Below are 17,225 nucleotides of genomic sequence, written 5' to 3'. Positions count from 1 at the left end.
TCACTCGCGTATTATTGTCTTTGACGAGACACCGTCGAGACTACTTAGAAATTGAAATATACCAGGAATTTTAAATTTAAATGTCTCGAAAGCAAATTAACGGTTGTAAGTAAAATTGCGACAAGGTTAATAATAATTCTTTTTCCCCGTTGAATCTCCCGGAATAGGGTTAGTCGTGATGTAATTAAGTGCCTTGATATTATGTATTCCGCGAAGGAAACTTATCTCGAATTTTGCGTTGGAATAAAATTGGATTAAGAAGAAGAAGAAGAAGAAGAAGAAAGAAAAAGAAAATTGTTGAGTTTTCATATATCGTTTGCAGCCGGTGGCATTTAACGCGATTTAAGGGAAAATGCAATGTATCTTGTTTAACATCGTGTTTATTTCTATCGTATCGTTGCACGTTGGCCAAGAGAAATATCATTGAATTAAAATGTTTTCTTTGTCTCGTTGTCCCAGTTGTCCACAATGGTTTTCTTCCACGGGTTGCGTGAACGCGACGGGAGATCAGCAAATGGAAATTATCTTTGCCATTACTTTTCGACTTCTCTTTTTTTCTCTTATTTTCTGTTTTTCCTCCTTTATTGATTTTAAATTTTCTTTATTTTTTCATCAAGTTTACGATTCGTCACGCGAATACATAATTCGTGAATTTTTGGTTTCTGTTTCTCGATTCTTTATTTATTTCTTTTTTTTTGTTTTTCTACTTTTAATTTTTCATTATTCACAAGTTTACAATCCATCTTCATCATCGTGTACAAAATTTGTAAAAATTTTCGTCACCAATCCTTTATTTTTTTTTTTTTTTTTGAAAAAATACAATTTCGCCCCAATTTACATTATGGGTTTTATGGGATTCTCCTTTATCAAAATCACAGATTTTTAGATATTCTTGTTTTGCTTTGATTTTTCTTTTTTTTTTTCCTTTACCTTCTTCTTTACTCTTCTTTTTCTTTGTGTCTTCAAATTTATGGATTCAATTTTATCAACCGTGTAATTCATAAATTGTACAACTTTTAATTTTACTTTTTCTTTGTTTTTTTTTTTAACAAATGATTGAAATCATCGGATGAAACATTGGATCGTTTGTTCAATGAAACGACTGAAGTACAAACGTTCGTTGGATATTTTTTTAATTAAAAAATTAGCGGAGCTGTTCATAAAATTATCCAAAATAAAATTCGAAACACGTTCCACTGAAGACCCGTTGAATCAACAATGGAGAGAATGATGCTTTTACCCATGGCGCAGCTGTCACTTCGGTCTGATACGCGATTAATCAGATATTTATAGCATCGAAATTTGGCAAAAACGTTTAACGACGTTCCTGTAACACCCATTGGAAAGTTGGACAGCTGCTTCACGTTATCCTATACGAAACTAATTTAGGCGTTAATTTTGAACGAAACAAAAGAGAAAAAAAATATATATATATATTTTTTATTAAAATTATCAAGAAAAGAGTGCATCGAGAGAATGACAATAAAAAGAAATAACAATTGATAACATTAATCCAGGATTATGAACGCAAAACGATATCCTTTGACTTGAAAAAGGATATTTACTTACGAGGAAATTTAACCAAGTCAAAATTCCAGGTTTTAATTAAAATTTGTACATCGAGACTGTTTTCACTGAATATCATTAAAAATTGGCAAGAAGCTCGAACATTTCGTGATTAAGGTGCATTCGAAACGAAATTCTCGCATTGATCATGCTCCATCACGATATGGCGCAATTACTTTGAAGGAGACACCGGAAGCGAGCATTTTTTTTCTCTAAACACGCCCTTAAAAAAAAACCAATTTATAAAGATATGATCGAAATGAAAAAGAGAATAAAGAGTGATGGTAAGCTCGATAATAATGATCATATCATGCATATTTCCTTTTTATTGTTACTTGATGATGATTAGGGATTATGAATCAATTATTTGGTTCATGATTTCATGATATATTTCATGATACTCTTTTTATTACACGGTGGATAAAAAATTAATCAATAAGGCAATGAAAAGCATTGTATTGAATCAGATTTGGACAAAATTTATTTCGAATGTATGATTCAAAAATGTTTAAGAAAACATATAAAATTAGTGTCTAAGAAACAATATATTATGTTCTTTATTTGGTCGAATAATAAATTAAAAAAAAAAGAATTCTTTTTTTTCTAAAAAAAGAAATTTAATCTTGAAAAGTTTAATTTGCAGATTGCTAGAATTTTAATTTTCGATTTAGAAACGCGCAAAAATGTATTTTAATCTCTCGGAGAGAAAGAAAAAAAAACAAGCGAAAATATCTATAAAATAAAATAATTTAAATGTGTATAGGGCGATTTAAAATTTAATTAACAAACTTATATTGCGTCACATAATTTAATATAATTAATTTTTTTAATAACGAACAGAAGTAAAAATCATACGAAAAATTAACGTTATTTTTTTACCATCTAAAAGCATTTTAAGACACACAAACCTATCAAAAAATTATTCCATTCACACGAAGTCAAATGCCTTGCAATATCATGCAAGCAAAATTAGATAAATTTTAACTAAGTAAATACTTTCGATTAATTTGATATTCAAAGCGTCGAATAATTCTTACTACAAAAAGAGTATAAATCAATTATGATAATTACGAACAAATGTTATTAATTAACTTTCGTTCGAAATCTCAACTGCTTCCTTTTCCGGAAAATCGATGCTCAACTCTGCATGCAAATTTAATCGCATAGATCGCATCTTATTTCAACACTAAATAAGTAATCGAGATAATACCCTCGTTTTCAATACCCCGTGCTATATTTGCTTTTTCGAGACAACAACAAGATCCCATTTACCACCCGTGAGTTTCCATGAGTAACGATCGACGAGCTCTAAATTAATCTCTCTATTTTCACGACCGATCTCAAGATCGATCCGCGAAATCAAAATCCATCCCACGGTCCATTGGGTATCCCGCGGTGGGGTGGCCACGATTACGACATCCCCCAGGATAATCATCTCCAATCCACGTGCTCGATAATCGGCGAGGACCTCCTTGATCGACGTCTAATCTCCGCGGCGCGGCTGGAATTTTCCCTGTTCGCTGGCGCCAATGCGAGACCAACGATATTGATAAAGCCGAGTCCTCGGCGTCGGCGTCGACTTTGACGTCGGCGTCGGCGTTCCACGGGGGAAATTCGGGCATCGATCGGCCAAGATTTTCCACGACCGTCTCGAGACCGATCGTACGATTAACCGCGTTTCGCGGTTAATCGGGGGAAAAAGAGGATCCTTCAACCCCTTTGCGGGGGGTTGATATCGCTTGTCCAATAAGTTTCGTGCCATTGTTTGTTTGTTTTTTTTTGAATAATTAATATTATTTGATTGGAAGGAGAGGGATCCATTTTTATCGTTAGGTTGTATTATCTTGTAAGGAAATTTAGCAATCTTCTTTTCCACTTCTTAATGGAAGGGATCGTTGATATTGGTTGTTCAATAAATTCGTGCGATTCTTTTCTTTTTTTCTTGAATAATTAATATTACTTGATTGGAAAGAGGAACTCGAAGGATGTGAAGATCCATTTTTATTGTTAGGTTGTGCTATCTTATAAGGAAATTTAGTAATTCCTTCTTCCACTTCTTCGAGGGGATTGATATTGCTTTTCCAATAAGTTCGTGTGGTTAAGAATTCTTAATGTAGATTAAGAATATTTGTTTTTTTTTTTAAATAATTTGATTGCAAGGAGGAATTTAAAAGGTGTGAGGATTCATTTTTATTATTGGACTGTTGCAAATGAAATGAGGGGTAAAAATTTTCTAAGGGAAATTTAACTGATCCAAAGATTTTAATTTTAATGAAAATTTGTGTGTATGTAGAATATTTGTTTCAAGGATTGTATAAAGTGTTTCGTAATAAATTAACAGTAAAATAATAGTTTGATTTTAACGAATTACGTTTAACAAAATTTTAACAAAAATTCATAGAATATATGTGTACGAAGAAATTTTTAACGAAATGTTATTTCAATATGAGATAGGGATTAAAATTTAAAATTAAATATTTTATCTATTTCTAAAAAAAAATGTATAAAATTATACTCTACATACACGCAAATTTTCAAAATTTTTAATTTAAAATTAAAATCTTTGAATTATTATTAATTTCCTTGTATGATATTATTTATAGGATAATCAAAATATTCGACTCAAATTAAAGACTAATCACATCTTCATTAAATTATTTTTCCATTATTTCTACAAAAGTACCACGAATTGTTTTTATCATCGATGGACAATCCAGTATTCCAAATGTATCAATTATTATTTGGTTTTGTGATCCTTAACTCATCGATCCGAAATGGACACGATTGACGAATGTAGCGTAACACATCGTCAGATATAATTATCGGTGGTGTATATTCAAATAAACAAGGAATTGGAACGTAATTACGAAATCCAATTAACTTTGATCGTGATCCCGTTATATAGGATGGAACTGTCACTGTTATCCAGTATAATAAGCAGCTAACTGTTTAAGTGATGTATTAACTCTGTCGAAATTCAACTGTGTAATGACCGAATAATTTTAACCAGACGAAAAATATGTAATGGAAATGTTTTTATATTTTTTTTCTTCTTTTTTTTTCTCCTTTGGAATTGTCGATTACTTAATTTCACGTATTTATTAATTAAAATTTCGTTAATATAATCATCAAAAATGTTAATAATGAAAGAGTGATCAGTTTCTTTGTTCTATTTTTTTTTTGGAATAATAAATAAATTGGAAAAAAATAATTTGTATAAAAATATATTGTATAAATAGTTTATTGTACAAATGTTGCATCTATTTTTTATAAAATTTTTTATATGTAGTTTTATTAGTTTTTTACTTTTATTATAAAAATCATATTTATATCTTTAAGAAATCTACCAAGACAATCAATTTCATTTTAAATTTTTTAAATTCAATTTCAATATTTTTCATCAATTTATTATATTTCGTAAGGGTAAAATTTTTTTTCGAAAACATCAAAAAATGAACATGCAACATTTTTACAATAAGCAGCACCGATAATTCGATATATTATTTAATTTAACCGGAACATAAAACACGACGAAATAGCACTTAATTGACAAAGAAAGATGTGAATAAATACTTTTTGCAACTGTTGCTTCCTTTTTCTCGATACTTTACACGAGTAGAAAGATAAAGCGGAGGGAAGTTTCTAATTTTCTCGACACTTTAAAAGCAATGTACCTACCACCATCTCGTACATCGCGTCCACGATATTGTACATTTCCTCCCTTGTGATGAAACCATCGTTATCCACGTCATAGAGTCGAAACGCCCCTGAAAATAAAAAAGAGGAAAGAGTCTTTATTATTACCGCTATAACTATTTCCTTAACGTGGATTTTACAATATTTTGCAATATGATTCGAAGTAAAAATATCAGGTCGTTCTCTTTTTCGTTTTTTTATTCTTCATCGATGTACAAATTTTCAAAAAACGTAACTTCTTTTCTCGTTATATAATAGTAATGAAAAATTATTAAAACGCTCAGGTTTCAAGAGTGATAAGATGGTGATGAAATATATTTTTTTTTTTTGAATAAGTCAAAATCATTTTAAAAAATGGAATAGTGAAAGTTACGGGAAAATGAAATTCCGACGTGCACAAAAGTACATCTGTGTATAAATACTTTAGAAATATATGCCTATGCACGTTCTATATTTGGCAATGAAGTACGAATACTGTACACGTGTGCATACACTTCTAAATTTTTTATTACTATTGTACATATACATAGATACATTGTACGATATACGCAAAATTTTACGAACGATAAGATCATGGTAAGCCAGTAAAAATACTGAAATATTAAAAAATATTTTCGAAAAATAAACTTAACATTTTACGGCTTTTAAAAAAGCCATCCGTCATTTTGTTTTACAATATATGTATATTACAGATCTTACATCACTCGAAACCTTTATTTAATTTGAAGCTTTTTCCATTATTATTATTATTACTTAATTTTTCAAATTGATAATTTATTCTCTAACACGAAATTCATTCAAAAACTGTCACCAGTCATTCCGTTACGTTTCGTTCCGTTAAACGTGTCATGCGCAACTGGAAATCTTGGAAACATTTGTCTCGCTTAATTTCATGCTTTCTATTTATATATTCGTCAAGTTGTCAGAAGGAGAAGGTTTTACTCACAGTGAAGTTTCTCGTCCAAGTTTCCGCGCGACGTCACCGAGAGCGCCCTTATGAACTCTTCGAATTCTATCGTGCCGTCCTGAGAACAAAAAAGAAAAAAAAAAAAAAAAGAAAAGAAGGATATTCGTTCGTGGAGATTGCGTTCCCGTCGAAACCAGAAATTTACTTCAGTTTTTCAACCGTGGGACAAATTTCGCGATGAATTTATCACGAGGAACAAAATTATCCGGATAATCGATCGCCTTTCGGATCACACGGATCGTTTAACCTTTCACGAAGACTTTTTAAAGTTCGTTAACCTCTCCACGCCCTTTGATTGCTTGCTTATTATTTCTTTTTTACCATAAACTCTTTTCAAAATCTAATTTTTTTTTAAGAAAAAAATTTTCTTTTATCGATACGGTATTACGATACGAGGTGTACAGTCGGTTAAAAAAAGTCAAGGAAAATTTATTCATACTTTTATTATACTTATCCTATTTTAGAAATGATTTTCTTTTAAATCTCATGTTTTATTGTACCTTGTTTAAGAAATAATTTATAATATACGTTTATTTTTATCGTCAATCGTGATTTATTGCAAAAAAGTTTAACATTTTAATCTTCCGAACTCAGTGAAAAAAAGTTGGAGTGGTTTAAAGTGGTACAGAAACGAAATTAAGAAGACAGGAAGGGGGAAATGCTGCATCACAGATTCTAAACTATACGCGGATGATTTTTTAAACGCAACATATATTTGCTATACGGAAAATAGTGAAATAAAAATGGTAAATAAAAAATAATAGAATCGTCTCGTTCTAAAATTGAAAAGGGAGTGGAGAGGAGAAATATCTTCGTATCGTATCGGTAGATATTCTTTCGAAATGGTTTTCGCTTAAAGTGACATTTATTCTCGCTTAGAACCGGTGAATGGAAATGTAGGGACCACAAGGAATTTTATATTTTGCATAAATTTTCGTAATTCGACTGCACGCTGGTAAATACATTCTTGGTAATTTTTTTTTTTTTTTTTTTTAATTTTTATCGCAAAGGTGATAAATTTTAAAGAAACGTCGACTAGGTTGAATCGTGATAAATCCTTTAAAATTATTGTTATTGTTCATAAATGAGACAAGTAGAGCAACCACTTTATATGTTAATACATTTTAATAGAAATTTTACACAAAGAAGATTGCAAGAGAAGTGAAAGATAAGATAGTTCGAAAGTTCAAAAGTTTGGAAGCAGTAAGGAATTTCGAATAGAAACATCAAAAGTCGTATATCGATAAATTTTCATTCATTACAATCAATGAAAATTAAATTGAATAATTAAATAATATACTGAATTATAATTAATATAAATAGTAATAAGTAAGAGAGTGATCCAGATGTTTCTTCTCTTTCAAACATTCAATCGTTTATATTTTACAGATAAAAGTAGAATATATACGTAAAAAGAATGTATATTATTTCTCTTCTTCTAAGTAAAGGCCATACGAGTTCTCTGTTGTGAATAATTACAATTCAATAGTTTCATAAAGGTAGATGACATTTTGAAATGGAAATGTAGATATTTACAGAGTTTATATTGCTTTCCATATTTTTGTTGTAGCCTTTTAATAAAGTAACTAAACGTGACGTGCACGTGACATTTTAATCTTATTTTTACTTGTAGAATACACTGGTGAAATAAAACAAGAAAAATCTGGAACGCTTTATACATTGAAACAAAAATTTCTGCTTAATAAAATAATGATTTTTTTTTTAAATTACATTTAAACGAATTTTGGTCATTCAATCTATTAATTTTTCTTTATTTAAAATATGTTAACATTTATGATTATTTTTATATTAAATTGTTGCAGATAAAATAACCAAATTTTCAATTCAGGAATTTAACATTTATAGCTTTATCGAAAATATATCGATTATAAATTTTGATTCAACATATTCATTTTGTTCATCAAAAAAGATTAAAATTATTTAATAATTCCTCATATTTATGTTCATCACTCGTGAAATTTTTTATATCAATTCTTTTCAAAAGTTCTGTCAGCAATTTTTTCACAAGTGTATGAAATACAGTTCATCAAAATATCGACACAATTTGATTTGTACGACACGATTGATGAAAAGATACACAAGTCACATACAACTTCCAAATCTATTTAATCATTTTTGTTTTTTCAACCATTTTACATTAAATCTTCGAGCTCGATCGATTATATTATGCGACGAATCAATAATATTAAAAAAAAAAAAAATTACGACTGCTTCCAAACTTTTGATAGTGTACTTCGTTCGCAATTAACATAAACAAACGCAAATAATAAATGAATCGTTGGAGATAAGTTACATTGCATAATACTCACGCTATTTTCGTCGAACACTCTGAAAACGAGGGAGGCGAATTTCGATGGATCGCCGTGGGGAAAGAACTGCTTGTAGATCTTTATGAAACCCTGAAATCACGCAACAGGCAACCTTTATCTTCAAACTTTCCCCTTATCTAGCCGCGTATCGATTTTCGTTTAATTAACGTGCCAGGTGAAACGGGGTCATACCTGTTCCGTCAGCAACCCGTCGGGGCAGTCTTTCAGGAATCCTTTGTGCCTAAACAAACAGTCGCCAATGTTATCGAATCTGTTCTTACTCGTTTCGTAACATCCGTTTTCCTTTTTCCAGTTTTCAATTTTATATTCTATACAAATGGACGGATCGATTGGCAAAACGTTACTGTAAGGGACAGATGGATTAAAACCGCAGATCCGATGGAACACGTTACGTTGCGTGATGGGGGATGGAGCACTCGAAATCTCAAAAACCTCTCGAAAAACTCGAGTTTTCGAGCTTTCGAAACTTTTTCGTTTCTATTTTTGTAATTGGAAATTGCTCGAAATTGCTTGGATAAAAAGGAAATAATTTGTTTAGAATTTATTTCATCATTATTATTAATTAAACGATGATAATTTAACGTGGTCTCAATTTTAATTAGATTTCAAAATAGTTTATATAGGAAAGGAAGAAGTAGCGAAGAAATAGAAATTTTTGTAAATTATAAGAACGAATAGTTTATTATTGGTTAAAAATAATAAGCAATAGTATCGGTGAATATTATTGGATGATTTTAAATGATTTTAAACTTAAATTCAAAGAAAATAATTTTAAAAAATGTTACAATCCCATATTAAAAAGCTTTTGATTTAAATAAATAAATATTAAGATTTTAATTCTTTACAAAATAGATACTTTTTAAGAGAAAAGAAAAAAGTTTCGAGAGCACGTAAAATCTCAGATCCTTCATATTTTCCTATACAAAAAATGTATTTTCAAGTGCAAAAATTAATTATCGCTTAATTATTATTAAAATATAATAATTTAATGGAAATCGGAAACGTTTGAGCGTTCAATTTTATTGGGCGGGAACGTTAAGTACTGTATGAATGTATGCACATTCCCATAATCCGCTGAACAATCTTAATATGACAGCGGTTCGCGATTATATCTATATCGATGACGATTCGTCTATCTTTCGTCGAATCTCGAAATGAATTGATTCGAGATACGTGTGCAGATTGAAAATTCATTTTTAGTGACTCACCATTGTCGAATCTCCTTCTCGGTAACTGAAACAGAAACGAACGAAAGCAATTTTAATCGAGTGCAAAATGTAACGATTGAAGCAACGATTTGCAAAAAATGTTTGGCAAACAGAAGTGAAAAGATTTAGAAATTATATAGACAGTGGAATGAGAAGAATAATATCGGAGGTATGTTCTTATTTGGTGCAATTTCTATCAAATTTGTATCTCATCGTGATTAAGTTAATACGAAATTCTCTCAATTTTACAGAAATTCTACACGTTTTCTGTAGAATTTTAAGACAAGTTAGGTTAGAATTTTATCACTTTGGAAAATTTCTTTTTCTTAGAAAAGGGAAATAAGCGAAATTATTATTAATTTCTAGTGTCAAGAGAAAAAGATAAAATCATGTAAGCTTTAATATGAAATATTTATTCTACGTATGTAATATTTTTTTTTCTTATTTACGTTTTTCATTGACATATTTAGATGACGTTTGATAACGTGTTTCGATATGCAATTTTCTTGTCTAAAAATCTACGCGAAACGGATTTACAATTATACACGAAGCATTAAAAAATAAAAAATAGTTTAATTATAATAAATTTTACTTTTAACACAAAAAAGCGTACAATTTACACTTACTATAGAAACCGATAAAAATTTTTTATCTATATAATAAAAAACATTTATAATTAATGCGATATATCATTCGATTTACAAACTAATTAACTTAATTGTAAATATATTAAACTTGTATTAGTAATATAATTACAAAAGTCTGATGCTAATGAGAATGAAACGTTTAAAACGCGTTTAAAAACCGTTTCGTTCTAAAGTGAGGTTATGTAAACACTTTTGCATAACCTTTGAACATATTATGTATATATTCTCGTCACGTGATTCTGAACCAGTTTCTTTTTTCGCACAAAACTTGTAGAAATGATTTTTACGTGCAGTGATATCGTTATCAGCGAAGATATTATCAGGGAAATACGAAAATACACAAATATTCGCGCGAAAAGATGGAATCTCTAGAGTTATTGCGAAATTTCACGAGCCAAATCGTTTTTTGATTCGAATGTGATTCACGACGTAAAAACATCAGAGAAATTGGAGGATCTCGAAAGATCGTTAGGAACATTGAATTTATTCGAGGCAGAAGGAAAAATATACGATCTGTACATGTGCATACAGAGAAAAAGATAGAAAAGAGAATAAATCGAATTCGAATCGTTTTGAGTAAAATAAAAAAAGTGTCAAAATGGAGAAGAGAAATCCGGATGGCTTTTTTTGCAAAGGCCATTGAAAAAAATAATTGCGTACTATATTTGCAGATACAATCGTTAATATCATGCGTTTATAGCAGTGGTTTTTCTCTGGGAAATTTACATCGCCTTAAAAGATGGTCGAAAAACAAGAAAAAAAAGAATAAAAATTCGTACGAGTACTTTGGTCGGATTTTACGAGATCGTAAACAATGTTCTCTAATATTTTCAGAGACATAATAGTAAAATAAACTGCTATTTTGCATTGCATAAAAATTCTTGTATCTTTGATAGAATCAACGATAAATTTTACTTTGAACCAGACATTGGGAATATATTGGCATAATATTAAAAATTTGAAAAAATACTTAATATATTATATGTTGAAATGAGAATTGTAACAATTAATTATTCTTATTTCAAGGAATCGATAGAACGTTGATTAATCATTCTTAGATGGATTATTTAAAAGAAGATATTGACTCAAATATTTCCTCGCGCGATAAAAATAATTTTTTTTTAAATGCGATTCTTTCGAGTATTCGCCGCAACAAATCATAAGTTACTTTCATTTATCACATTTCTGCTATTGATATAAATAATTTTCTTTTAAAAAATCGTACAAATCATCTCACGACTCGCGAGTTGTACTGCATTCTATACCGCGAAAAACTGGTTTAATGAAATAAAAAGAAAAGAAAGCCGTATTTTCAAGTAGAACTCGAGCCACGAAAATCGTCGATTTCTTCGATAACTATTTAAGTTTCCTTTTGACAAATCGCGCATAAGTAATCCTTCTAGTAGGCCGCTCCGGCTGTTGTACCTGACTTTTATAACCTTCGATAAATTTGCGCATGGTTTTCGAGCTTGCACGCAGTTACCAGGACAAGGCCGTCCCTCGTTTTCGGCTCGCGTTTCTTTTTCCTTTTTTTCCCTCCTCTCGGTATTCTGTAATAATTGCATCGCAATTACCTTTCGAACCCAGTATGTGCAATTCTATTCTATCGTCCCTTCTTTGCAATTTGTTCAATGTGGCTGATGAAATACTCGTCCATTTTTATCTCGACGTTCTTGCTTGCGTTCTTTTATCAGATTGCATATGTACTCAAAATTCTTTTTATCTTTAATTTATTGTTAATTGATAAAATTTTGGAAAATTAAAATTAAAATTACTAATCAGTTCTTCTTTTAAAGTCGGGTAAATCGTGAATCTTCAAAGTTCGCTCAAAGTTGTTTGAGGCATGAATTGTTGTATTAAAATATTTACGAATAGAAATAACGAATTATCGTTGATTTTTGTAAATTATCAAAAAAACTTTTGGTAAATTTAAGAGCAATCCAGATCGCTGACAGTGTATGCAATTAAAAACAAATGATTAATGAATAAACAAATGATTGCTGATAGAGCTTAATGAGAGAATTTTTTGAAAAGAAACACGGTGCAAAAATTATTTGCAGTTCACATGCAAGGCTAATTTAACTGTTTTCTTAAATTCTCGATTTCTGTCGATTATTTGTGATTCCAAAACTTTCGATCGGTAATGTAGATAGTATGCGTAAATAATGACGTTATGTATATAACACGTTATTAAACAATTTCTTTAAAAGCGATGAAAATGTGATGAAAAATACGATAATAATACGATAATAAATTATACACACTTATAAATCTAAGCATACGATTAAAATACATATTCCTTTTGTCGATAATGTCTCGATGTATATTTCTATCAAGATATTTTACAAAGCCAATATTTTCTATATACTTTTAACGATCTTGCAAAAAAAAAAAAAAAGAGTTGAGTGTCATTTACTGCAAATAAGCGAATCAAATAAACGGCTCGGGATGAAATTACCTCTCGTCGTAAAATGAATTTATTTCGCGGTTGAACGAAATACGACGAGCGAGAGATAAAAATATTTTAGCGCACACATGCACATTTTTCACTCGATTCACAATATTGAAAACAACATTGTTTCGATTATCGGTAAAATGATTCTCGTATTATTATCGGATCCGTATTCGTTGTTCAGCAGTAGCCGATCTTGTGTAGTTACTTTTACATGGAAAATCGAAATTTGTGTAAATGGAAAACAATCCAAAAAACCTGTTGATTTTCGTAAAACGTAGTGGAATCTATCCGTGGAAATCGATATAGAAGAATAGACAAGGACAAGGTTAAAAATGTCTCACTCGATTCGACTAAAAAGTTAGATATTATGGGATAAAACTCGAACTCGTTTTCTTGCTTCGAGCATTACTTTTCTTTCGAATATCTTGGAAAGTGAGCTGTAACTGTGGAATCAAGTGCCAGCGCCAGCGATAAAGATTCCGCGAAAATTATGTAACTAGAAAGTTACTAGAAAGAGAGCAAGTTACTCTGGACTCCCAATAGGATCGTTGTATGTTTCTGATTGGTTGAACTATTTATTACAAGAACGATGTATCACGGTTATGCAGCAGGGAATAGTAAGGATAGGAATTGAATGCGTAACAATCGAAGAATATTATTCTCGATTCGATAAAAGGATTAATGATCGGAAAGTAAGTTTATATAGAACGTATTTACGAAAGATGAACAAAAGGAGATTTCTCGCAATGGATAAGATTTGAAAAGAGCGTAATAATCAGAGATTGCCATAGGACACCCGTTTCTCGAAACGTTGGAAATTCTATCGATTTTCTGACAGCAACCGGCTGACGCTGACCGATTAGAACTCGACTTCCAATTCCGGATAAATCGGAAACTTTATTTTCGAAATCCTATTTTATTTTTCGAAAATTTTGACATTTTGATTTCAGATTTATGGAGCATAGCTTGGACTCGAGTAAAATATTTCATCTTTACATTCGGATTCGAATCGTGAAATATAGCGTAAAGTTGAAATTTTGTTTCTAAAATATTTTATTTTCGATCCGAATTAAAACTCGATTCCTTCTCGAATCCTAAGATAAATCGAAATTTTATCTTCGAATTGTGAATCGTAAAATATTCCATATATTTTCCAGTCCATTTTTCGAATTTTTCAATATTTATTTATAATTTATTGTGGTTGAATACAAAAATATTGGCAGCTTTTTATCATTTTTCACTAATAACAAGCCTATCAAGAAAACCCCGTTCGAAGAATAATAATTGTATATTTAATTCTTTTTTTTCGATACATTTCATGAAATCGAATTAATAAATAATCGAATCGGCGAGTAGTAATCGATATACGTGTTTCTTAATTAATTAATACGCGTGCGAAGTTTGACGAATTACGAATTACGTGGAAAACGAGACGCGAGGCGAGGCTCGAAATGCTTTCAAAACACGTAAAACCGCCAAAGGCTCTAGTTGAACGTCGTTCAGCGTTTTAATAGCGTTTAACGCGTAATGAAGAGAAAGTGAATTACACGCGGCATGAATCATATTGCGACATAATGGAAGTGTAATTAGACACGATCGAAGAAGAAATAACTCGAAGTTCAAGACAAAATTTGATAAAAAAGAACGATACGTTTTCAGATTACGAATTACTTGCACAAAAGTTCGAGTAGACTCGTTGAGAAAAACTCTTACGAATTCCCAAGTGGGGAAAATTACTCAAAAAAAGAAAGAAAAAAAGGGGGGGAAAATTATCCTTGAACTTCCAACGTAATATAATTTCAACTTTCGAGAGAGATTTCAATTCGAGGATAAACTTACCACCGATCATCGATAATTATTAACTACTCTTCCAAGTAGTTGCTCTTCCCTCCAACTTCGAATAAAGTTACCCTCGACGCAACAACGTCTCGATAATTTTTCCCCCAACTTTTCTTCTTGCTCGAGGATCCTTAAGAAACGAGAAGAGTCTATCTATAATGTGAATCGCGAAATGGAGGAAATGGGAACACGGGCGAGTAACGTTGCGTTAAATGAAGAGGAGATCATCCTCGTGGAAAGACGACGAGGAGAGGTGTATATCCTACACCTGTATAGACAGTAGTGTCAGCGGGAGGGAAATAAAGCGTGGATGGCAAGCGAGGGGACGATATTACGAGGGACTAACGATAATTTCAGCCACGTGGCTGCCACTTTATTGTTCGATACACGACGCCAGCGACGTCGTTGCAACTATACGAATAATTTATTGCCACCACGTATACGCGAGGCAGCGTGTCGATCAACTTGCTAACATACGATGGTACCTTCCATCGACGTTGTTTTTTTACAACTATTTGGCGCGTGTATGCTTTTTCAATTATTCGAATACTGGGGGATCAAGGTAAGGTCTTTATGCTTGGACGAGAATGTTTGGCTTTACGAGAGTGCCAGAATTTCCAGTATATTACCCACCCCTCTCCCTTGCCAAAAGTAGAAGAGGAGAGGATTGTCCCTTTGAGTAGGGATGTGGAACGAATTTTTTTTCCTCTTTCATTCTTCAAATTGAATTTGTTTTTATTATTATTATTGTTTCTTCTCGAAGTTGAATTAATTAGACATTATTTGATGAGGTTATATTGTTTAAAGTAATACCTTAGATATTTTCGTGGAAATGGGAGGTATTATTATTTGGAAAAAATATATTTCCAAAGTTAGATAGATTGGTTGAAATTCGATCAATAGATTCAAATAACAGTACAGCTCACTTAGAATAATAAAGCATCGATAAACTTTTATTCGTACATATGGAGTTTATGCGAGCTAAATTCCGCTATATTTGAAGAAATGAAAAAAAGAAAATATTCGTGATCGTAAGCATTAGAGAGGACAAGAAAGAAAAAAGAAAAAACATTGATACGAGGGAAAAATAAAAATAGAAAATCGTTTGGCACGATAGTGTGAAAAAGGGAAATAAATGGGCGAGGAGAGCTACTAATTAAAGCTTCTTGGCCTCGAACCAATTACCAGGGTGATTTCATTGCAAGATACGCGATGTATTGGTTTGGATCGGGACAGAAACCGCCAAGTTGTGCGGTTAACGCGAAACTTTCTTCAACCCTGGGAAAACCTGTCTGTTTAAGGCGTGGGGACGTGAAACGACCAAAATTGCTAATTAAACGAACCGTTTGAGAGTTACAAGTACTTTTGATATATTTTAAGAACGCATTCGAGCGTAAATACTTCCAAAAATTGCTCAACTCAAAATATATTGTAATTAAAATTCTCGAAACACAGCCACGCGCGATGATATCCCGCGATTAATACATTAGAATTTTAGAGGATTTTCTTTTCAAAAAAAAAAAATTTCAAGGAACTTTGCGAAATGTATCTTCTGATCCAAAGATTAGATTATATCTCTTTGCGCTTTATCGATCGGCAATTTCCGGAAATCATCGGATAATACGACGAGTTACGACAATTTCCGAAGATCGAACGACGGCGGCCGAAGTCGAGAGAGAGATACAAGATTATCGAAGATACAATATCGAACCAATCAGGGACCGAATGCGTCTAGTAACATTTTGATCGAGAAGAAAAAGAAACTCCCCCAATTCGACGAAAGAATTATTATTTTGGTTATTTTTTTCAGAGATTGGTTTTTAAGAATAAGGAAAAATAATCTTGCTCTTTATATTAAGAAATAAAAAAAAATTGTTATATATCTCTTGTTCGGTGTATCAATATAATACGGTTTCGGTCGATTGTGTTCGGTCGAGCATTATCTACGAAAACGGATGGAGAAATTCAGTCATAATATTGTGAAACTTTAGCAAACTATTTCCCTCTTAAGCAAATATTTGACGTTGTAGATTCCACAAACAACATGCGTGAAATTGCACAAACTCCGTAAGATACTAGAAAATGATCATGTTTGCTCGCCGTTTCTCCGAACCAACTGTTTTCCAGATTTCGTATTATTCGTTCATTCGACGAAATTTATTGAGAAAATTTTTTACAGGCTGGTATAACTCGTCGTTAAATTTAAAATCTGTATAAATAAAATTGTCCATATTTTTAGAACAAAAGAATTAATTCTTAATTCATCGGGCGAATTGTAATTGCAAAATTGATTGCGAACAATTTATTTATTAACAATTAACACTAATATTTTATATTATTATAATTAAATTTTTATACATTTAAAATGGAAAATATAAATATAATAAATGCAAATCCCGTAAACAAAGTAATATTTTAATAAAAATAAAACTTGTATGCAAAAAAAAATCTCACGTACATGATAACAATAAATTCCTTTATATTATAAACGAAAAC

At 31.1% G+C, this 17,225-nt stretch overlaps 1 protein-coding gene across 1 annotated transcript in view; it reads right to left on the bottom strand.

Moving 5' to 3' along the window:
* LOC108002964 (frequenin-2) overlaps positions 1–17,225 on the bottom strand; it is a 47,319-nt gene that overhangs the window by 8,043 nt on the left and 22,051 nt on the right. Inside the window, exons 3-7 of the mRNA XM_017064973.3 lie at positions 9,789–9,813; positions 8,752–8,800; positions 8,560–8,649; positions 6,209–6,287; positions 5,245–5,333 (exon numbers count right to left, since the gene is read on the bottom strand). Of these exons, the coding sequence (XP_016920462.1) occupies positions 5,245–5,333; positions 6,209–6,287; positions 8,560–8,649; positions 8,752–8,800; positions 9,789–9,813 (332 nt within the window). The remainder of the gene's footprint in view (positions 1–5,244; positions 5,334–6,208; positions 6,288–8,559; positions 8,650–8,751; positions 8,801–9,788; positions 9,814–17,225) is intronic.

The sequence above is a fragment of the Apis cerana genome, linkage group LG1 (genome assembly GCF_029169275.1).
Source record: "Apis cerana isolate GH-2021 linkage group LG1, AcerK_1.0, whole genome shotgun sequence".
Taxonomy (NCBI): domain Eukaryota; kingdom Metazoa; phylum Arthropoda; class Insecta; order Hymenoptera; family Apidae; genus Apis; species Apis cerana.
This window is presented reverse-complemented; position numbering and strand designations above follow the sequence as displayed.